Source organism: Schistocerca piceifrons, chromosome 2 (assembly GCF_021461385.2).
Source record: "Schistocerca piceifrons isolate TAMUIC-IGC-003096 chromosome 2, iqSchPice1.1, whole genome shotgun sequence".
Classification (NCBI taxonomy): Eukaryota; Metazoa; Arthropoda; class Insecta; order Orthoptera; family Acrididae; genus Schistocerca; species Schistocerca piceifrons.
The window spans coordinates 2,990,772-3,015,442 of NC_060139.1; the positions used below are offsets into that span (position 1 = coordinate 2,990,772).

The 24,671-nt window shown below is 39.1% G+C and overlaps 1 protein-coding gene across 1 annotated transcript in view; it reads left to right on the forward strand.

Moving 5' to 3' along the window:
• Nucleotides 1-24,671, forward strand: part of LOC124776028 (probable multidrug resistance-associated protein lethal(2)03659) — a 183,192-nt gene that overhangs the window by 152,596 nt on the left and 5,925 nt on the right. Inside the window, exons 21-23 of the mRNA XM_047250867.1 lie at nt 9,286-9,531; nt 16,637-16,797; nt 23,770-23,899. Of these exons, the coding sequence (XP_047106823.1) occupies nt 9,286-9,531; nt 16,637-16,797; nt 23,770-23,899 (537 nt within the window). The remainder of the gene's footprint in view (nt 1-9,285; nt 9,532-16,636; nt 16,798-23,769; nt 23,900-24,671) is intronic.

Below are 24,671 nucleotides of genomic sequence, written 5' to 3' on the forward strand. Positions count from 1 at the left end.
ACCTGTACGAGCAATGGCAGGGAGGCAGGGAGGTGTGGGAAAGCCATGGCAGGGGGAAGCATCTGCTAAGAGGGGGGTGGCAGGTGCACTAGACTGCGCAGGAGACAACCTCGGGCGATCAGCTGACAGACGGGGGACCGTGACCGAAGGCAACGAGGAGCCAGCGTGGGTTGAACGGTGTGACAAAGAGCTGTCACACGAAGATGGTAACACAATGGTAGAATCCGAGTGGTTGGCAGTTCGACTGCGAGAGCTGCGAGGAGTGAAGCCCCGAAAAGATTGGCCACTCGAATTAGATGAACGCGGAGATGGAGCAGTGCTCGGCAGAGAAGCACACTGTGGAGAATCAATACCCGAATGCATGGTGTGGGAAGATGGATGGCCGCTCGAAGCAGGAGTGGGAGAAATAGGGGCAGAATCAGGGAGGTTCACCTGAGGCTCAATGAAAGCTGGTTTCACTCGGTTGAGTGAGACGGTGGTTACAGAGGCTTTTATGAGGAGATCCATGTTATTCTCAGAGCGTTTGACGACCTTGTAAGGACCTGTGTAGGGCGATTGAAGCGGGGCTTTGACTGAGTCGTCTCTGGGAAACATGTACTCACAAGAGTCTAGCGTGCGCGGTACGTACACGCGCGGAGGTGTATGAGCAGCCGGAGGTGGCGGCTGAATTTTGCTGCAGTGCAAGCACACCCGCTCGAGAAGTGAAGGGAGTTCAGAGGGCCGTGGAAGTGGGGTCGGAGTGACTAATTCTCCAAGCAAAACCAGAGGTTGGCCATACACAAACTCGGCTACGGAACCCTTGAGATCTTCCTTGAAAGTCGCATGAAGGCCAAGAAGCATGAAGGGCAGTGCCTCTGTCCATAGTGATGAGGTAAACAGGTGAGACAAATCTAGAGATCCACGAATCTAAGAATGCTCGACTTACTGTCTCAGGGGTAATGTTCGGAATAGGCACAGCCTCAGCCCACCAAGTCATCCTGTCAATAGCTGTCAACAATTAATGGAAACCCTCGGAGGGGGACAAAGGGCCTACAAGGTCAACATGAACATGGTGAAACCGGCCTGGCGGTTGGGCAAAACAGCCAAGGGGTGGAGAAGTGTGCCTGGAAACTTTGTTCTGTTGACACAACATGCATGCCCTTGCCCAAGACTGACAGTCACGGCGCATGTCTCTCCAGACAAACCGTTCAGCTACCAGACGGGTGGAGGCTTTGACACCGGGGTGAGCTAATGTGTGTAGTTTGTCAAAGACCTGGTGTTGAAGGGGCTTAGGAATGAATGGCCGCAACATACCAGTCGATTCATCACACCACACTAAGTCAGTTATGCCAGGGAAAGTAGAGCGTACCGGTTGGAGAGAGGAGCTGTGGTCTGAAATTAACTGCATGGTATCGGGGTCTGCCGATTGCAACCGAGGTAGGTCTGTTAAGTCAATTAAGGTTGTGACAGCACCAACACGCGAGAGAAAATCAGCGACCACATTGTCCGCTCCTCGGATGTAGCGAATGTCATTTGTAAATTGCAAGATGTAATCGATGTGACGAAAGCATCGTGGGGGCGGATCAGCCACAGGATTTTTTATGGCAGGAACCAACGGCTTGTGATCAGTGAGCACATAGAAATCTCGTCCCTCACCATCAGTTCTGAAGTGTCTTATGGCCTCGTAAACTGCAAGTAATTCTCTGTCGAATGCTGAGTATTTCTTCTGCACGTTGTTTAGCTTTTTTGAGAAAAACTGCAGGGGGGTCGTAACATCGTTGTATGTCTGACTCAGTACTGCACCGATAGCATTGTCACTAGCGTCAGTAGTGACAAATATTGTGGCGTCTACACGTGGGTGAGCAATAGTGACAGCAGAGGCCAACAGCTGTTTGAGTTCGTTAAATGCCTTGTCCATGTCTGTGTCCGTGGTACCTGGCGGGTGCCAGAAGTTTGTGGGCCAACGAGAGCATCTGTGAGAGGAGCCTGCACCGCAGAAGTGGCTGGCAAATGTTTTTGGTAGTAATTAACTGTTCCGATGAACCTGCATAATTCCCTGTAGGTCTGAGGGCGTAGCATCTCGAGAACAGGCTTGATCTTGTCCTGCGGTGGTGTCAGACCGTCCGATGACACAACATAACTTAGGAATGTGACGGATGACTGGTGCAATTGAGTCTTTTTATTGTTCAGTTCAATACCAACGGCTGCTAAAATATCTGTCACGACTTGAACACGCTCCTCACTCTGTTCCAAAGTAGAAGCAAAAACCAATATGTCATCCATGTATACAAAACAAAAGTCTAGATGGGATAAAGTTTGATTGATGAAACACTGCCACGTTTGGGGGGCGTTTTTCAACCCAAACGGCATAAATTTGTATTGGAACAGCCCGAAGGAAGTGGTTATGGCAGTCTTTTCAATATCCTCCAGAGCCATAGGGATCTGATGAAATGCGTGCTTACAGTCCAAGACAGAGAAGTAGTTTGCACCTGCGAGCGCATGATTGAAGTCTGCAATGTGTGGGACCGGATATTTATCAATGATGGTGCGGGCATTTAAACGCCTATAGTCTCCGACCATATGCCAAGTACCGTCTTTCTTTTGGTCAAACAGGATAGGACTAGCGCAGCAACCGGAAGAAGGTTCAATTACTCCCTTTTGTAATAGATCATCCAATGGTTCTCTTGCAATTTTCATAAATTCCGGCTTGAGGCGGCTTGGGCATTGCGATATGGGTGGCCCATCGGTTAGACGTAACCGATGAACTGTGCCATTAGTGACCACTGCAATATGTGTCGCGGCACGACAGTCAGATGTCCGTGAAGCGGAGCAGGCAGTGGCGGACGGGCCAAGCTGTGGCACTGAGGGCACGGAAGTACAGGTGTGCCACCCGCTCGGAGGCTGCGTAAAGGCCGCACACGTGTTAACATGGGCGAGGCTGGTACACTGGTTCTTGGTAGCGGCCGAGCCGCTACGAGCGCTGTAGGCACGAGCGTAGGCGTGGCCGGACAGCAGACGGCCGTAGTTCATTGCCACGAGCTTGGCAAGTTAATTGTCCATTCGGAACGCAAGGAGCATGAGAACTCGGGCATACCCTATCATTACAAAAGGGGGTGCTGACACAGTTTACAGAGTTCACAACATTGTTGTTAACGTGCGCGGCCACGGGAACACCAGATTGGCACGGACTGACCTTGTCTGTAGCCGACGAGTCGTCTGCTTGTAGTGCCACGAGGCGTTGTTGTGTGGAGGCCAACTCGTGGTGTATGTCGTGGAGATGCAGCAGCATTTCCATACATTCCATCCGCAACTTCGAAGACTTGGCGCACTCCACTAGCCACTTGTTTGTCCAAGATTACAGCTCTAAGGATAGGTTTACACACTTCTTAGCACAGCACACATGTTTGGTGTTAGCCGAACTGTTACTCGGCGGAGCGAAAGGAATATTTTTGTTAAGGGGGGGGGGGGGGGGTAAAACACAGTTTTTTGCACAAAATCTAGTGACAACTGATAGTGCTTGAGGAAATCAATTCCGAGAATAGGTTCTTCAATTGTTGACGCTAGAAACGTCCACTCCAGCTTGCACTCGGGCAAAAGTTTCACTATAAACAAAGTGGAACCCGAACACTGTAGGGTAGACAAGTTCACTGCACGAAGTACTGTTTCGTGTGGTTGCACTTTATTGGTTGCTAGGCGAACCAGCAGCAAAGAGACATCTGCCCCAGTGTCTACCAGAAAACATACACCTGATCGTAAATCGCAAACATAGACTCGACCACACTTGTTGTCCGAAATGGAGTGCAACGTGGGATGGTGCCCATTGTTTACATCGCAGGAGGTGGCACTGCAGCCTACCTGCGGTTGGAGTTTGGGTAAGAACACGGTGACTGGCCTTTGCGAGCTTGCTCCCCGAATCTTGTGTGGAAGAAACAGTAAGGTTGGGCGGGCGTGTGCTCCTGTGGGTAGTTGCTAAGTAACGGAGTATGTGCCCCAGAGTCTTCCACAGAGGCCGATGCACTGTCGTTGTGGGGAGTTGAAGGTGCAGGCAGGGTGGCTAGTTTAACGAACTTGTTATTAGCAGCACCAGACAAGGGCGTGGCATCAGAAAGCGTCTTAGTGCGGTCACGTCCAGAATGCAGTGCACGGAGCTTGCGTTGCCTGGCGGAGTATGCTCTGTCAGCAGCGCGTAAACATTCATTTACTGGCCTATCTTCATACGCAGAGATTGCAGTCTGGACAGGCAAAGGCAGCTTTTCAGTCCAGATTTCTGCGAGCGTGTCATCAGGCATAACTTGTTTATCGACGAGAAGACGAATGCCCCACCACAGCTGGGTCGGAGACCTGTCACCGAGACACTCTTCGTAGATGAGCTGTCGCACATTTTCCCTCCTGGTTTTGGAGACGCGCTCCAGTATCGTCTGTTTCGCCACAGCATACTTCCCTGCTAGGGGGGGTGCTTTGACCAGATCGTAAATTAAATCGACGCAGTCGTGAAGATGGTTCATGAGGCAGGCAAAGCGTGCGTCGTCGTCCAAAGCACTGACATTGAATGTTTGCTCAACCAGGTTAAACCAGAACTCTGTGTGAGCGGGTTTGAAGTCTGGTAATTTCGGCAGATTCGGCACTGCAGTCACTGCGGAGGTGCGCCCATCACTTCTGATGGAAGTAGAGCATGCAGAAGATAGCGAGTCCGAATTATTGGCGTCCCGTAATGCGGGAATCACGAAATTCACTTGACACCGGGGGCCGGCTGAGAAGCGACGGACGCTCGAACGGTGTGAGGACCGTAGTCAAAATGTGCATTCTCATTGACGTGGTAGCTCGGAGAGAAGCCACAAGTACTTAAGTGCGCTGGTGAATGTCCGTTATGCACACAGTATTCACTCGACCATGAGTGGTGGGGCTGGTTGTAGATGTCGGAGTAATTACTGTCCAGCACAGAATTGTTGACTTGATTAGAAGCAACACAAGGATCCCACACACGTCCACTAGGATGCACACTGGTGTGATATTTGCTGTTTGGCGAGCATTGAACACCTGTTGACTAGCCGGCGCGGAAGGATATACACGTGGCAGGAACTGATTAGAGTTTGAATTTACTACTGGGTTTTCGAAAGTAGCAAAACCTCGCTCGACGCCATGAACTCTATTGAATTGTGCATTCGACACAGGAGTCGGAATGTTCCGACCAACACTCTGTGGAGAACACGTGGGAAGGTCTAGGCTAACAAAGCCAGAGTCCACGACCGTTGGCGGTTGAAAGAAACTGGCGGCACTCGATGAATTCCACTGCATGTTCTGGCTGAAGGATTCCGAAGATTCTCGCGGCATGTCCACTACGACGGCAGGAGTGCTGGAGGGATGTTGCTGGAATCCGGGCGGCAGTGAGTGCTGAAAGGCCATTGCCTGGAGCTGAACAAAGGCCCTCGCGATCACGGAGAAACCCGACGCGGTAGGCGCGTAAATAACCTTCGGGCGGTAACTCGGACGCGTATTAGACAAAAAACGGGGTCACCAGTGAGGGAATATGGAATAGTTGTAGGTAAACAACTAGAATTCTCTCAGATACAGATTTACTCACACTTAGCTTCTACACAGATACAAGTCCGGAGGCTAACTCTCGTTAGCGTCCAACATCCTGCCCAAAGCCCTCTCCTCAAAGATAGCACACTTACGCACTGAACAAATATTGATATTTATGGTGCTCTATGCCACAAAAGTGTGAGGTGACAAAATTGAAGCAAACCTTTACAAACTTTTAAAGATACAGAAGAAAGTTGTAAGAATGATTTTTGGTGCAAAACCAGGAGACTCATACCATGATCTAATCCCGAAAGATGGGATTTTAGCTGTTATAAATATGTATAATTTTAAATAGTTATAGTTATAGTTGATTGTTTTGTCCATAGATCATATTCCACAATGATATTAGACATGTCATGTTGCCAGTATTATTCAAAGTAAACAAATTTCTTTGAAATTTTGTCAGTGATACATAATAACAATTTTTTTATATAATGATAGCAGATAATCAATAACAATCCCAGTTTTAAGGAACATATCATGGCATGAGTCTCATGATTTTGCACCAAAACTTATTCTTCAAGCTTTCTTCTGTAACTTCAAAAGTTTGTAAAGGTTTGCTTGTGTTGTGTCAACCCATACTTTTATTCCGTAATTTATACTGGATGACAGCAACGCATGATAAGCAGTCCATAGTACATGGGTACCGTCTCATATTTGCAATGATGATATATTCTAATGAAAAAAAAAAGCACTCCATCTTCAGGCCACAAGTGGCCCATCAGGACCATCCAACCGCCGTATCATCCTCGGTTGAGGATGCGGATAGGAGGGGTGTGGTCAGCACACTGCTCTCCCGGTCGTTATGACGGTTTTCTTTGACCGGAGCCGCTACTGTTCGGTCGAGTAGCTCCTCACTTGGCATCACGAGACCGAGTGCAGCCCGAATAATGGCTGGATGGTCACCCATCCAAGTGGCGGCCACGCCCGACAGCGCTTAACTTCGGTGATCTCACGGGAACCGGTGTATTCACTGCGGCAAGGCCGTTGCCGTATATTCTAATAGCCTGCATTAATTTTTGCATCAGTATTGGATACACAAGGAAAATAAACAAAGTTAAGTTTTTTTTGCTATATTGCTGAAAATGCTAAAATGTATTTATATAAAGTGAAAACTAGTGTTTTTAGATCATGTATGTTTATATGTACTGCATAAAGTTGAGACAATTATACATAGTGAAAACTCATTTAAATCATATTTGCAAGAAATACACTTAGTCCCTATGTTCTTTTCCATACTTGCAGCACAGCACTTGTTTCCCTTTCCTTCTTTCAGTAAATTTGTTTCCACATGCAAAAGGAAGTGTTTTACTCCATTTACAACTTTATATTTACATTTGGCTACAAATTTAAATGCAAGTACTGCTTCACCTTATACCACCAACATCCAGAGATGATATGTTCCTTCACTGTTCTTTTGTAGGTGCTCAGTTAAATCAATCACATTGGCCTGAACACTTAAACAAAATGTAAATTATGACCTGCACAAACACAACACAGAAGCAATGACCAGTCCATCTCATAAGCCATAGAACTGCATCATATGAAAGAAACCCACTGTATACAGGACTGAAGCTTGCCAATACATTACTGAGATCAGTCACATCTCTCACCACTGCAAAATTTAAAGCCAGAATATTTTCACCCAGTTTTTGTTCAGACATTTATTAAATAACTAAACTAAAATACTAGTCACTAAGGTGAAAAGCTCTGTACCTTCATAACAAGCCCCACCTATAAGTAAAATACTTGTAAACCTGTCTTGTTACATCATTGTTCATAACAAGAAAAAATAGGGACATATGTATATTCACTTGTTACAAACTGATGAATTCAGAAAAATTGCTCTTGTGTCATCTGATGTTCAATAAAGTCATTATTATTATTATATTACAATAGTAATTATTATTATTTTCATCTGTAACATACATCTAGAATTCGTAAACAATGGAAGATTGCTAGTTGGATTCTTTTATGAAACTTTTGATCTGTTGACTATTTACTCAAGATGCCAGAGAATTATGGCTCAGTATGATTTGTAGGGCTGTGGTTCAGATTGTGTCTAGATGACAGACAGCAGATGACAGCTGCCACCTCTGTCTAGGATAACAAGAATTGTGAGGTTATGTTGGGTTTGTGTTTGGATCATTACTACTCTTGATCTTTATAAAGGACATTACATAGTGTACATGTCAGAAAAGACATCATATTTCATTTTGCTCATAGACCACACCACTCTTATGATGAATGCTTTAACTAGCTGTGAATTGAACACTGCTTCCCTAACTTTGCAGAGCTTCTAGAGTGGATAACTTCGAATTGTCTGACATTCAACATCAAAAAGACACACGCATTCAGTTACACTAAACCAAGAAACAGAGGTGAAGTTGTGGATATAAAAATTGCTTGTGCTACTTTGATTCACTTGTGACACATCACATCATCTTCTGGGATAAGCAGTTATAAACAAATACAGTTTTCAACACACACAAAAAGAGCCATCATAATCATAAATATTCCTACACACTATTGCAGGAAGCTGTTTAAGCAAGCATTATGCTAAGCTGATTACTTATTTTTAATGATATGCTTCATTGCTAAGAATTACTCCATTTACGACATGAACAGTGCAGACCATTATCATGAAACAAGAAGTAATCATAATTTATATGTAGAAGGAAAATATCTCAATGTGGTATATGAATGCATTATAGTTCACCTTACTGAATTAAACAACAGCTTGAACTCTATCTTTTGAATAAAACTTTTAATTTTGACCAGTGAATAAATTTAAGTATACCCACATAAATATAGTACCTGAAAATCATATAGCACTATTCATATTGCTGTTTCACAGGTTACTATACACTGAGCTAAACTTTTTCTTCGTTCAGTATACAGTATGTGCCATAAATACAACTGTTATTAATTAGCATTAACTCACTTGATAGAGGACATACAATTCTCTGAAACATGTAGTGGGAAGTATTACATAATTAAATATGACTGGTTACAAAATTTCTATTTTCAGTTGACATTCGCAATGTTCACAAGCATACTTAACTTCAAATGTTTGCATTTAAAGATAAATATCAGTTTTCGACTCCATATTACCAACAAGCACTTAATATTCAGTATTAATGTATGATCTGTGAAGTCTTTGTAGACATTGTTTCTGGTCCTAGTATTATTTTCACACTTTGACCTTTTTTTTTTTTTTTTTTTTTTTTTTTTTTTTTTTTTTTTTTTTTTTTTTTTTTTTAGAAAAGAGAAATATGCTATCAGCATTTTACATAATGAATGTACGTATTATAAAATAGTTGTCAAAATTACAAGCATTTGAAAATATTTCAGCAGGATGCTTCACTTTTAAATCACCCGTTGCTGTGATCTTGCATACTGAAAATGCAGCTGAAATAAAGTGCTTCATTAACTTTAGGATGTGGGTTTTCTAGTTAAAGACTATGATCCATATGCAGTCCTAATAACTTGATGCTATTTACTTCTTGCATCTCATTGAAAAGACTATTTTTCAGTTTGTGGAATTCTGTGCAAAATTGTGAATTATATGTATTGTGCCTAGTTGAAATTTAGTTATATACATTTTTCTTAGCTTAAATTGTTATGATATACAAGTGGTCATTTAATATTAATGACTGAGAAAGTGAACAGAGTCCATATTAGTTAAAATATAACATTAAAAAATGCTGACTTCAATTTCAGGTTGGCATTGTTGGTAGAACTGGAGCTGGAAAATCATCTCTCATTGCTGCACTATTTCGACTGGCCAAACTTGAAGGAGCTATTTATATTGATGATGTTAACACACAGTCTATGGGTTTACATGATCTCAGGAAACGAATTTCAATCATCCCTCAGGAACCAGTTCTGTTTTCAGCAACCCTTCGCTATAACTTGGATCCTTTTGAAGAGTTCAAAGATCACCAACTATGGAGTGCTCTTGAAGAGGTTGTATAGTCTTCTAAAACATATTCTGTACTTTTGTTATTTATTACCATTAAATTGCAGTGATGTTTAATCTGTCTGTGGTGATATGAAATGTGTGATCTGCTGTTTCCGTACATCATAATCTGTTACAATAATAATAATAACAATAATAATCCTCGTGGAGGCCCGGGAAAAGAATAGGCCTTCGGTATGTTCTGCCAGTCATAAAAGGCGATGAAAAGAACAAACCACTAATAGGGCTAACCCCCCTTTTAGTGTGATTAGTTGGTTCAGGACAGAACTAATGAAGCCTCGGACAAGCACTGTCATTGTCGGGGATGACGCTTGAACCCTATGCCCGTCCACAATGGTAACGACACTGCTAGCCACACGGAAAATGATTTAAATCCAAATAGAGGTGTTTTGCAGGATATGCTTCCTGCAACCACTATTGAAGGAAAACAAAGACAGAGGATGAGATGGTTAGATGAAGTTAACCGACACCTCATGTTCTGTTATTACCAAGCAACAAACTTAGGAACCAACACAACTGGATACAGATCACAAGTATACACAAAATTTATTACCAGATACCCAGAATTAAAATTTTTAACAGAACAACGACTAGCTGATCAGATCCGTGTAATAATAAAAAATAACAGGATACCCCAGTCAAAATTAGAAAACATCAAACAACAAGTACAACAAATACTGGAACAAAATAATGTGCAATCAGAAGAAGAAGAAAATACAGTAATGGACTCAAACATCCCAGAGCAAACAAACAAAGAACACCACACATCAATTAAACAATCAGAGGAAAATGAAATCTTAAGACAGCCACCAGAACAAGTACAAATAGAATGTGAAGTGACTCACATGTTAGATATACAAGAAAAATTTCAGCTAACATATATAGAATACAAAGACACAAATACAGACATTAGACCATTCTTGCATAGACCACCAAATAACCCACAAGTCGAAACAACAATAACAACTATCAACACAATCATACACAAAGAAATAAATGAAAATACAACTGTGGAAGAGTTACAACTACTGGTTTATATAGGAGCACTCACCACACTAAATATACACACTAGGCAGAGATAAGAACAAACCAACAAACAGAAGAAACCCACAAAACCAGCATGGAAACACAGGCTACAGATCAGAATAGAAAAACTGAGAAAAGACATCAGATAGCTAACACAATTTATAAGAAATGAAATATCAGACAAAAAACGAAAAAGGTTAGGTAAAATCTCACAACAAGAAGCGATAGAGCAGTTAGATGAAAAGAAGCAGAAATTACAAGCATTGGCCAAACGACTTAGAAGATACAAAAAAAAGTGAAAATAGAAGGAAACAAAACCAAACATTCAACACAAACCAAAAGAAATTTTATCAGACAACAGATAACACGCACATTAAAATAGACAACCCACCAAACATAACAGACATGGAACACTTCTGGAGCAACATATGAACAAACCCGGTACAACATAACAGGCATGCACGGTGGATACAAGCAGAAACAGACACATACAAGATGATACCACAAATGCCTGAAGTGATAATTTTGCAACATGAAGTCACCCAAGCAATTAATTCTATGCACAATTGGAAAGCCCCTGGAAAAGATAAAATAGCAAATTTCTGGCTAAAGAAGTTCACCTCAACACATTCACATATAACTAAATTATTTAACAGTTACATTGCAGACCCATACACATTCCCTGATACACTTACACATGGAATAACTTATCTGAAACCTAAAGATCAAGCAGACACAGCAAACCCAGCAAAATATTGCCCCATAACATGCCTACCAACAATATACAAAATATTAACTTCAGTCATTACACAGAAATTAATGACACATACAACACAGAACAAAATTATAAATGAAGAACGAAAAGGCTGTTGCAAAGGAGCACGAGGATGTAAAGAGCAACTGATAATAGATGCAGAGGTGACATATCAAGCTAAAACTAAACAAAGGTCGCTACACTATGCATACATTGATTACCGAAAAGCTTTTGATAGTGTACCCCACTCATGGTTACTACAAATATTGGAAATATACGAAGTAGACCCTAAATTGATACATTTCCTAAACATAGTAATGAAAAATTGGAAAACCACACTTAATATCCAAACAAATTCAAATAATATCACATCACAGCCAATACAGATTAAGTGTGGAATATACCAAGGAGACTCATTAAGTCCTTTCTGGTTCTTCCTTGCTCTGAACCCACTATCCAACATGCTAAATAATACAAATTATGGATACAATATTACTGGAACATACCAACATGAAATCACACATTTGCTACACATGGATGATCTAAAACTACTGGCAGCAACAAATCAACAACTCAACCAATTACTAAAGATAACAGAAGTATTCAGCACTGATATAAATATGGCTTTTGGAACAGACAAATGTAAGAAAAATAGCATAGTCAAGGGAAAACACACTAAACAAGAAGATTACATATTGGATAACCACAGTGACTGCTTAGAAGTGATGGAAAAAACAGATGCCTATAAATATCTAGGATACAGACAAAAAATAGGAATAGGTAATACAAATATTAAAGAAGAACTAAAAGAAAAATATAGACAAAGACTAACAAAAATACTGAAAACAGAATTGACAGCAAGAAATGGAGTAACATAGACCTAGAAGCACTCAATACACTTACACGATCACAATGCCACAAATATAGAATACGTCACATACATTCAGCAACAGAAAGATTCACATTAAGCAGAAAGGAAGGAGGAAGGGGATTTATCAACATAAAGAACCTACATTATGGACAGGTAGATAATTTAAGAAAATTCTTTATAGAACGAGCAGAAACTAGCAAAATACACAAAGCAATCACTCATATAAATACATCGGCTACACTATTGCAGTTTCATATCCACTTCCACAACCCTTTAGATCACATAACATGAACAGATACAAAGAAAGTAAATTGGAAAAAGAAAACACTACATGGCAAGCACCCGTATCATCTAACACAGCCACACGTCGATCAAGACGCATCCAACACATGGCTAAGAAAAGGCAATATATACAGTGAGACAGAAGGATTCATGATTGCAATACAGGATCAAACAATAAACACCAGATATTACAGCAAGCATATTATTGAAGATCCCAATACCACAACAGATAAATGTAGACTTTGCAAACAACAAATAGAAACAGTAGATCACATCACAAGCGGATGTACAATACTAGCAAATACAGAATACACCAGAAGACATGACAATGTAGCAAAAATAATACATCAACAACTTGCCATACAACATAAACTAATAAAACAACACGTCCCCACATACAAGTATGCACCACAAAATGTACTGGAGAATGATGAATACAAATTATACTGGAACAGAACCATTATAACAGATAAAACAACACAACATAACAAACCTGACATCATACTCACCAATAAAAAGAAGAAATTAACACAACTAATCGAAATATCCATACCCAATGCAACAAATATACAGAAGAAAACAAGAGAAAAAAATTGAAAAATGCATCCAACTGGCTGAGGAAGTCAAAGACATGTGGCATCAGGATAAAGTTGACATCATACCAATTATACTATCAACTACAGGAGTCATACCACACAATACCCACCAGTACATAAACGCAATACAGCTACACCCAAACATATATATACAACTACAGAAATCTATAATTATTGATACATGTTCAATTACCCGAAAGTTCCTAAATGCAATGTAACATATACAGTACAGTTAAAAGGAAGTCACACTTGATCAAGGTCCGTGTCACTTTCCATTTTTGACCAGACATAACGTCTGAGAAAAGAAAGAATAATAATAATAATAAAACATCAGTTTGCTCATTACAAAGTTAAACTACATTTTAAAATTAAACTTCTATAACTGATATTGCATAATAATTTTGTTGATACCATCCCGCGACTTTTGAATGTCATTCTGTAGCCTGTGAAATTCATCTTCTGTTCCCGTTCCAAATTATTAATCTAGGTCAAGGAACATAGGACAAAAAAAGAGGTTTTAGTTGGAAATATCTAACACAATGGTGAAAATAATTTTAACCATTTTATTTACAGAAGATCAGATTTTTAAATTTTTTGGACCTTTCCTTTTCTAAAAACAACAAATCCCTCAAAATGTGACCCAGTTCTGTGTCAGATGCTGATGCAACTAGCTGGTTTCGTTACATTGGTAGCGAGGCAGCCATGCCCAAGATGCACCGGCTGGTGATAGTGAGTGCCCAGCAGCTCAGAGGCTTTCTGGTGGCTGGGTCACTGTGAGACAGCAGAGGCACCCAGGTGCAAATACCAGACCTGCATCTGGCTGGCAGCAGTCTAATGTGAGTAGTGGCCTCACGACAGAAGCTGACATGATGATGGTAAATGACTCACGAATCCAACCAATGACCAACCTGAGCAGATAGGCAGTCTTTATACACACGACAGCAAGTCTGTTGTGCATCTGTAGCTGCTAAAATCACGTTTGCCACATATTGAAGTGCTACTTGTTATAGTAAGCATCAGGCCACCTACTGAGAGGCAGATGGCAACATTGTGGCTCAATGTTAGGTTTACATATTGCTGCAGGTGGCCCCCTTCTTGGCATCAAGCCCGTCTAACTAGACCTATGCCTTTATAGCATAAATAGTGTGACATATAGAGAATTCAACAAAAATATGTTGTTTTCCAGAACATTTCTAAATAGCATCAAATAAATTAGATTTAATGCTAGCTTAACCGAAACTACATTTTAACTAGCAACTTTCATTTGAATCTTTTCACAAAGTAAAAAACACATAAAGAAATTCTCTGAGGGACAAAATTTAATCTTCGATGCATGTCCTATCATGGGAATCCCTGGAGGAAAGAAGACATTCATTTTGAAGAACACTATTGACAAAGTTTATAGAACCAGCATTTGAAGCTGATTGCAGAACGATCCTGCTGCTGCCAACATTCATTTTGCCTACGGACCATGAAGATAAGATACGAGTAATTAGGGCTCATACAGAGGCATATAGAGTGGAACAGGAAAGGAAATGTCTATTTGTGGTTCAGGGTACCCTCCACCATGCACCGTACGGTGACTTGCAGAGTCAGTATGTAGATGTAGATGTTGAAGTAACAGAATGTGGCTTTTATAAATATCCTGAAACATACAACTTGAAGTTGTACAACATTAACTCTATGGATACTTCTCACAGAATCCAAATTTAATTTGTGGAACACACTAAAATCTCACTAACGCATAACTTTAGTAAACCCCTAAAAAAAAAAAAAAAAAAAAAAAAAAAAAAAAAATTAATTTCTCAAGCTTTTGTAGATCACTTAATGTGATAGATTAGATATCTACTCATTCGGTACAAAATTTCATGCTATAGAATGTATGACAGAGTAACTTCTCCTGTGAAATATAAAAATGCATACAGTAGCATAAAAAACTAAAATCTGGCTTTTTTGTGATAGCTTGAATACATGTAGAAAATTGGCACAAACTTTGAGATCTTCTATTAACACATGGTTAAAGTTATTAAAATGATATCCAACTCCCTGTAAATTATTTCCAAGCATCGCCTTTACTTTCTTGGACATACCCCAGATGTTAAATTTTGTTGTCCACAATGATCTGTTCTCTCAGAGTGTAAGAAAATGTATCTGGTGATATGTTCACATCAAAGTTAGTTGTTACATTTATGCTCATATTAAACCTTCTTTGTTATATCTCACTCTTGTGCAACATGAGTTGCTCAGAAACTGCTAACATTGTCAGTAAACATTCAGGATACCATCGAAGCAGCTTACTCTAGCTTGTAGTAGACATGATAACATTGTCATTTTTCCAGGTAAATTGTTTCCTTTGCTTTCTGAATTAGGACCTTTAGATATGCCTTCTTCTGATGTGCACTTCTTAAGTCCACTGGAGTTGTCTGGTGATAAAGACAGTAGATTTATAACTGGGACAAGCAGTGTTCACATCCCCATCCTGTCAATCTGATTTAGATTTTCCTAAATCAATTTTTTGAGTGCCTGAAAAGTAACTTTGGTGAAGTCCATCCCTATTGTTCAACTTTTTATTAGTGTTTGATCTTTAATTACTTTAGATGAATTCAGTATGAATTTTTACAACTTTATTCATTGCTGTCTTCATCTAACATCCACCCTGTTTCACTGGCTTAACCACCACTCTGAGTTTCATATGACTGATGCACTCTACATACATTTTAGTCTTTTTTACTAACTTACACCAATAGCACACACAACAAAAGTATTTCATCAACAAGCTCTGTAATGTCTTAGTGACAGTAGGTATTATAACAAAAACACAAATTCCATGATGTACTGCTAGACCTAAGTCTGTAATTTCCAATGGCATACTGCTTCATAAGAATCACACTAGCTTCTTACCAGGTACCCAGCATTTCCATTTTCTAGAAGTTTGAACTAAACAGGCCACCTAGGAAATACACTAGTCTTATAATCCTTTAGAAGCACATGAGATTAATACACATATCTTGTAGATCTTGCATCTACTGACATTCTTCTTACAGCAGCTAAGATTTTCAAGCAAAATTATTATATGAGCCATAACATAATCCATTATTTCTAAGTATTAGTAAAATATTATTAATATATTCCATGACTACACACCTTATTTATATAAAGGCAGTTAATAATTATTTTGCCAAATTTACCTATTCTCAAGTGTGGGTTACTTTTGTAGGGAGAAAGGGGAGGGTGAGAAATAGGGAAAAATATTTAAAATGTACAACTGCTGGAGAGTGATGAATACGAATGAAGATGGAAGTAACAGTGAAGTGATAAATATGGTACATTTGCACTTATTACACTTTGTTTCAGGTTTCTGTCCTTATTTTTGCTGATATGTGAATTACATGATAGTTACTAAAACTAGTGATTCAGTATCTTTCTAATAATGTATGTGACCCTTGTACTATTTAATTGTACTATGTGATAGTGAGTTAATTGGTACCTTTCTTTTATCTCAAATATTGTTCGCATTTATGTATTTCTATTTTTACAAAAACTACTTTCTTTCAAATATTTAGGTAGAGCTCAAGGATGCTTTTGACTCTTTGGAATTTCGGGTGTATGAAGGAGGCAGTAACCTCAGTGTGGGACAGCGACAATTGATATGCCTTGCTCGGGCAATCCTGAGAAATAACAGAGTTCTTGTTCTTGATGAGGCTACAGCAAATGTTGATCCACAGTAAGTTGTTACGATTTTCTTCTCAAAAGCGTCACTTTATGTTTGACTATAGAGATCAGATTTGCTTGGTGTAACTACTTGAAAATATATACATGTGAAATACATGTACCCATCAAGTGGTGGTAGCAGCTTAATAGACACATAGATAATCTGATATTGTTTCACACAGTTAAAAAAAAATAACCTGTCAATTTGACCTTCTGTTTGAGATGAAAGGGAGATTAGAACATGTCACTCTTTAGGTGCTCCTGCTGTATTTACTGACAGAACAATCCATGGGTGTACTGCCAATTCTTGGTGTCCAACAAGCAATCAGCTGTGTTGCCATTATCAGGTTTGTGGATGAAGTGATCTCAGGGGGCCACGCAGGTGACATACACCCCTTCCTCCTGACTGGACTCGCATTCGGGGGGACGACGGTTTAATCCTGCATCCAGCCATCCTGATTAAGGTTTTCTGTGATTTCCCTAAATCACTCCAGGCAAATGGCAGGATGGTTCCTTTGAAAGGGCATGGCCGATGTCCTTCCCCATCCTTCCCTGATCCAATGAGACTGATAACCTTGCTGTTTGGTCTCTTCCCCCAAACAACCCAACCCATCCCATCCCCTCCTCCCATTTCTTTGGAGTGGTATGCCATACATGATCTGCAGCAAACCTGCTGGGCTGATGGTGATGTTTGCGGCAGTGGCAGCAGAGGCACTATCAACAGCTTAGCTTGTAGTGTTTGCTGAATACTTCATCCTTTTCCTCAATCCTACTGAGGTGGTACCAATTCATGCTGAGACTATAGCCACAGTTGGTCATAATATTTTGAACCATTTATAAAAACCTGGTGCCCATATTTTTGGACAAATAGTGCTCTCCAGCTTACGGCTTGTTTGGCTGTAGTAAATAGGGGTTGCTGCAGGTGTTCGTGCAAGTGTTCTTCTTCAAATGCCTTCTCTGTTTGCCCAGTACTATTAAAAATGTAAAGGTCCCAGGTTGAGACCCCTCCTTTCCATATCAGGACTAAAATGTTTTTCTGACGTATGTACACCTGAAGATGTGTTTTGAAAACACAAACCAGTCATATTCTCGTTAAGGTCATATACAGCTGAAAGTGGTTTATTTCAGAAACATAATTTATATTTTCTGTGCTTGTAGTACATAAACCAGTAATTGTTTTGAAAAATGCTACACAAATTAATGTTTTAAACATTGCTTTTCTCAGAAAGTGACTTTCAAGTGTTGTGTATTATTTTAAAAATACAAAAATTCAGATAGAATTCAAACATCAATAATTTTGTAGCTTTAGTGTTACAATGCAATTAAAACATGAAATATTTTAATAAGAACTCAATACGGCACGTTTGACAAGATTCAAAGTGCTTTGCAAATACTTCATCTTCAGTTTTCAGATTTGCAGGGTATTATACGAAGTTGTGTCTCATAAATATTGTGTAACAATTCAGATGGCCTTTCAGTCTCTTACAAATATTGTGACAATTATAAGACTAAATGTAGTTGTTACCTTGGCTTTGTTAACAAAACTTCAATTTTTTGCTATCTATTGAAGTACAATCAGGGAATTATGGTGCTGTAAGTATAGAGGTCAAAGACAGTTTTCAAAAGTTCATTATGTAAGTTATATATTTCATATTCCACCAACTGAGTGTGGAAAATGTTAGTAAAGAATCCGATTCACAGTAACAGGTAGTGTTTGATACCAGACCAGATTCTTTATTGAAAAAACCAATACCCAACCTAAAATGTTACAACACACCCCTAAAATTCCATAACAGATGGATTCTATCAACTTTCTCCACATGTAGGTTAGAATTTCATTGTTCAGAATACAACCATATTTGTCACAATGTTTACAATGTTTAAATTTCTTCAAGATTCTATATTTCCAAGTGTGTAAATAATTACACATGTCAGCATCAAAGCATTAAAATAATCATATCAAAGCATTTAAATTGGTAAAGAAATATTAAAAGATTTCCTTTGCAAGTGGTGTTCCTGAGGTTTCTCTTGAATGACAAGATCTAACCTTTCCTCAGCTTTATTGGTTTGTCCCACTCTTGGTATCTTGATTCATTCTGGTTATGGAAGTCCTTCTTCATCCTTTCATGCTTGCTTCCATGATTTCAGCAGATCTTTCCTGTATGATTTAATTTTCCAGATATGCTATTCTGTCCTATGACAGTAAATGTTTTCTCAGCAACGTAGCCCAGATTGCCGCATCTCCTTATTTAAAAATGTAGTCTCCCAATTACTGAAAGCACACATGCACAAAAACAAAAATAAAGAAATGCTGGAACAGAGTGCATACAACCTGGGACAACTGGGAAATCTGGGAAAACCTGGGAGTTTTTTCATCCAGGAGAAATCCAGAAGAAATCCTGGAATTGTTTAGACTTTCGGGTATTTTCCATTAGTTAAGTTTTCAGTTAATTTTTTGTAATTTTGACTGGTAAGAACAGAAACCATAAATGAAGGAATAACACAAAAATAAAACTATGGTTGCACCCTTTAAAAAAAAAAAAAAAAAAAAAAAAAAAAAAAAAAAAAAAAAAAAAAAAAAAAAAAAAAAAAAAACAGTGCACAAACAAGCATCTGCTGACAGCAAAATATGTCAAAGAGCATGCAGTACTTGGTAACAACAAACAGATTTTGATGCATCTTTATCATGGGTCTTTATCGATGAACTGGTTACATATCTAACAGATCATAGGAAATTATTGTGAATGATGGTTTGAGAAGGTTTACTTTCAAAGTAAATTTCCTTTTACACACGATGAATTATATTACATGCGAGAATGTGAGATGATTTTCTTAAATCATAGGGCATTAGACTCTCATTCAAAACTTAACACTGATGACCAGCCACTCGAAACATTTTGGGTCACATTTGTGTTTGCTATATCTTAAAGGGTAATGTGTGCGAAAAACACCAAGTTTCAAGGTTACTTTTTCGTATTTATTTTAGTTCTTTCACAGATTACAAATTATGCAGTAACAATGGCAAAAATATAATTACCCTACAAAAAGAGGGTGAAGTGAGTTCTTGAGCAATAGCCCATGTAATTGGCTTTTCTATGGAAAAGTCAAAGTGCTCGACAGAACATGAATTCAGCCAGGTAACCCACAGCAGTGAAATTTATTCATTGGGCTTGCCACAACTATTCAGCTGCTGCAATTTTAGCTGTTTTCTTAGGACCCACCCTAATCACACTCTCAGGGAGGAGGAGTTGGGGGGGGGGGGGGGGGTGAGGGGCAGCTGGAAGGGGGGGCAGCAAAAAAATTTTGACAACCAATATTACACGGGATACGTTAGCTTTTTTTGCAGCTATGCTGTATATATATTAATTTAAATGATTAACTTTTTCTATTTGTGTGTTCATGCTACTTAACAGTGATATTGCTATTGGCTGACTATAACGTGTGTCCTAAGCTATGAATACCTGCTGTCATTGGCTACCAAGATCACATGACATGAGCTATGATTGGCTGAGAAAAGTGCATTGCAGTCTCCATTTCAGTGCTTTGGAAGCTATTGTTCTATATTCAGTGGAATTCCTGTTTATTGTTTTGTAATGTGAAAATACACAGTGTAAATGTTGCTACACATCAACAATCTTTCCAAAACACATTTTTTTTTTTTTGCTGGGTTTCATTTCCTACAGTGCCACGAAGTTCTATGCCGGTGCATAAAACTGTCACCATTCAAAGGACTGATAAGTTTTACAGCTTTAAAGGAAAGTATATTGTCAATATGGGAAAAAATGCGCCTTCATCATAGGTGCAGTGTATTTTCACCTGAAAAAGAGAAAATTTTTAAACAGGAAATCCAGGAACTTTTTTTCTTGTCTGCATAAATGCGCTGTGAGATGAAATTTCTTGAATAATGAACATTGCAAGGCACATGAGATTCAAAGAGTGTGTGCCCACTGAGATCATGTGTTTAAATTTCATTTTTCCATATAATAGACATCAAATACCAGTGGAAAAAAATTAGACCTTTTGTACATAATGTTTTAAAGCTGTTATATTCCTCAGACCAAACAGCTTCCAAGATCTGAAGTAGACTTGCATACATCTATTTGGTTGAGGATTTTTTGACAATTTCAAAAGGTCCAGTGTGGATATGAAAAAATTTCTTCAGTATGATGTAATTAATTTTGTCTCTCATGTGTTTTTGCTATTACTAAATCTCCCTCTTTATCAGTATAACTTTTACCCTCATATAATTGCAAAGGCTTCTGTGGCTAGAGTCAGTTGTCATAAAAGTTTTTTGAGTGTGGTACCACATCATAATGTCAACAAAAAAAAATTACTGGAGAAACCAACACTTCAGCAACAGTTACGTTGGCCATCTTCTGGATCTAGTGGCATATTTAGCTGTGTAGAATCAATTATATTTTGTCTTTACTCTTCACTGAACATGGCATTACATCACAATTTTAAAAGATCATTGTTGTAGTTGGTCTCTTAAGGGGAAAGGTGTCATAGTAATAGGTCAGTGTGATAGAGGGGATCTGCTGTCATTTACTGCTTCCTGCATTGTGTCTCATGACCTGTGGCCATCATCAAATGAGGTGTGGGCTCCTGTTTTCCTTCTGCTGGATGCAAGCTTCACTGTGGCAGTTACTGGCAGTTATTCACCAGTACTGCACATATCTTGTGCTGTTGGTTTGGCCTGTTGGACCCTGAAGGCTGGCAGCATGAGTGGGGCAAGTCTGAGTCAATCTGTTCTATTCATGTTGGTAGTGTGTTTAAGTAATTTGATGTCTTCTCTGATCTTGCCTTTCACCAAACTCATATTCTTGGCAAGTATGCAGGTTATGTTAAATTTTATTTTCTTGCTACAGTCTTGCTGGTGCTTGGCAACTGCAGTGCGGATTTGTTGTGTCAGCCCAGATGAGTGTAGTGTATATGTTCCCATATGTGCATTGCTATTGGCCCACCAGTCCCACAGCATTATGCTTCTCCACACTGACACTCCACTTTGTACACACCTGCAGTGTGCAAAGCACCTGCCCTGTCCATGGTGAGACTAGCACACCCTGGGTATTGCTGTTGCTCTAGAAGACAGGCTGGACACCAATCTGGCGAAGGTATTTTCTAATCTGGTCAGTGACATTTTTTGCATATGGTAAGCATGGTGCTGGCTGCAGTTTGCTCATTTCTTGCTTATCTCACTTTCTTTTGTTGATTTCCACTGCCATTGTCACTGCCATTGCAACTTATAGTTGCAACCATTGGTAAGAATGTGCTACACATCCCTATGTTATGTTGTCAGAATCACTTAGGTGCCATGTGCAGAATGGCTTCCTATATACTCTTGAAGTACACCATTCTTCTCTACCTCAAGCATGAACTGTATCTTCCTGCACATTTGCTCAAACATTTGTGAAACCTGTGTAGCTCCATTTCACCATGAGACCATATTGCCCACATTCCAGAACCAGCATTGTGGGCATAAGGGAGCAGAACAAAATGCTGTTGCTTTGAAGGCATCTACAAATATGCTGGTTACTAATGGGGATGGGGAGACCAAATTGCTATGCTGTCTGTCTGCTCAAGGCACACTACTTGCCATTTGACATATGTTTAAGACAAACATAATTCAGTGGAGTCACATATATCTGGCAGGATTTGCTCTTGTAGGAAGCGAACAGTTTCATCTACTGGCAAGTTTATGAATGACTTCACACTGAAGTTGTCCACGATGTCCTTGGGTAAATTGTTTCTCTTTTTGTGTATTCTATAATGTGCAATGAGCTCTTCGCATAAGAGAACATTTTGCCAGCTAGAGGTCTTAATTTTCAGGCTAGATGCTTGCCAAATTGTATGTGGATGAGTTGATGCCTTCTTTCTAGCTTCACCTGTTTTTGCTCCCTTTCTTGATGAGAGATTGGTTTACAAGCAGGGAGCTCAATAACCTCATTTGCAATATTTTCTGGACTCCTGTCAAACATTGTTTTATACGGAGAGAAACCTGTAGAAGAATATAGCAGACTTTTTATCACACCTTCAAAGTTTGCAACATGTTCAATCCAAGATGGGTGTTTCCAACTACAGTAGCCTCAATACAGTCTCCCTAATTCCCTTGCATATCTTTCTGCTGGGTTGCAGGATGGATTGTATGTCAAAATTTGAATATGTTTTATCCCTGTTCTTCTAATGAATAATTTCCACTTTTTAGAAATGAACTGTGGGCCATTATAAAAAAAAAGAAAAAAAAGAGGATAGACTGAAGTTTCCCTGATTGTGTAATGTATTTATCCTCTATCCTTCACATTATAGCATGACTGATAGGTTTCCTTACAGGGTAATGTTTAACAGACTTGGAAAACATATGTGTCATCACTAAGAGGAAGCTGTATCCACTCTTGAAATTGGGAGTGGACCACAAAGATAAACAGCAATAACACTCTTATGTTTTAGGCAATTATATTTTGCATTTGTCTCAGACAAGTTTGGTCACTCATTTTTACACTACTGCATCTATCACAAGTTGAAATTTGCTTCCTTATGTGCTTTGCCATGCTCTAAAAATAGGCATTCTCCTGTAATTTTTGTAAATACTGAAAATCCCCTCATTTCTTTCTTGGTGCATACTGACAACAGTTATAATAAAATACACTGAAATCACTTTAAGTAGAGCTAATTACTGAAGCGACAGAGCAGATACAGAAAAACAACAGTGAGGTTTAGGCATCTCACAACTGTGTCAGTGCTGTCAAACTGAACAGCACAACAAAATTTGCCTTTACTGGCTGACTTGCCAATATATATGTCTCTGATCTAAGTGTGTTTGTTTGTTTGTTTTTTTCATTAATGTGTCTTTAAAACAGACAAATCAAGTTCAAAAATCTTAAAAAAGTTAATTGTATGCTTAACATAAATGTATTTATAAATATTTTAGAGTATGTAACATGAACTTCATAGCACATTAGCTTTACAGTGTTGTTTGTTTGCACAGAACTGATGGACTCATTCAAACCACAATCCGTACAAAGTTCAAGGCATGTACAGTGATAACAATTGCTCACAGACTGAACACAATTATGGATTCTGATAAAGTACTTGTTATGGATTCTGGGACTATGGTGGTAAGTATACACAATAAACAGGAGTATTATTAAAAACATCTTTTGCCACTATTCATTGACACAGTATTTCTATACATGTATTAATAAATTACTTGAGGTGTGACAAGAATGTCTGTTGACACTTATGAAATGATTGGGGTAATATATCTTAGTTCCATACATACTTTAATTAGTAAAAGTAACACCTCACTGAATAGTTGAGCTGCTGCATCACTGACAGGCGCATAAATAAGTCATATATCCTTGCTAGATTTTGAAATCCTACTTGAGAGGTAGAGTACAGACCTTATAAATAAATAAAATACAAATAAAAAACTTTTTTATTTTAAATTCAGTGCATTAGTGTTTGTAAAATGATTCTTTTGTATAGTGTCCATTAAAAAAAATGACAATCATTCTACTTGGTACCTGTGGAAGGTACATTAGCTTATTTGTTTCAGTTGTAAATATCTGTCACGTATTAATGTTTTTCTGACATGTTCTACCTCCTGGAGGACCTCCTCACTACGGATCAATTGGAATGAAAGTAAATCTAATCTAAAACACACAACCACAAAACTGTACAGCTATAATGCCCCAACTGACTATATAGTTCACGCACAGCAACACAACTAGAGTGAGAGGTTATGTCATTTGGAATGAACGAGAGGGAAAAGGAAGTGGGTAATCTGAAGAAGGATGTAATAACACTCCAGCAGCGGGAGGACAGGTTAGGAAGGATTGTGGATAGGATGTTTCTCATTTCCAGGCATTACGATATGTATAATTGGCT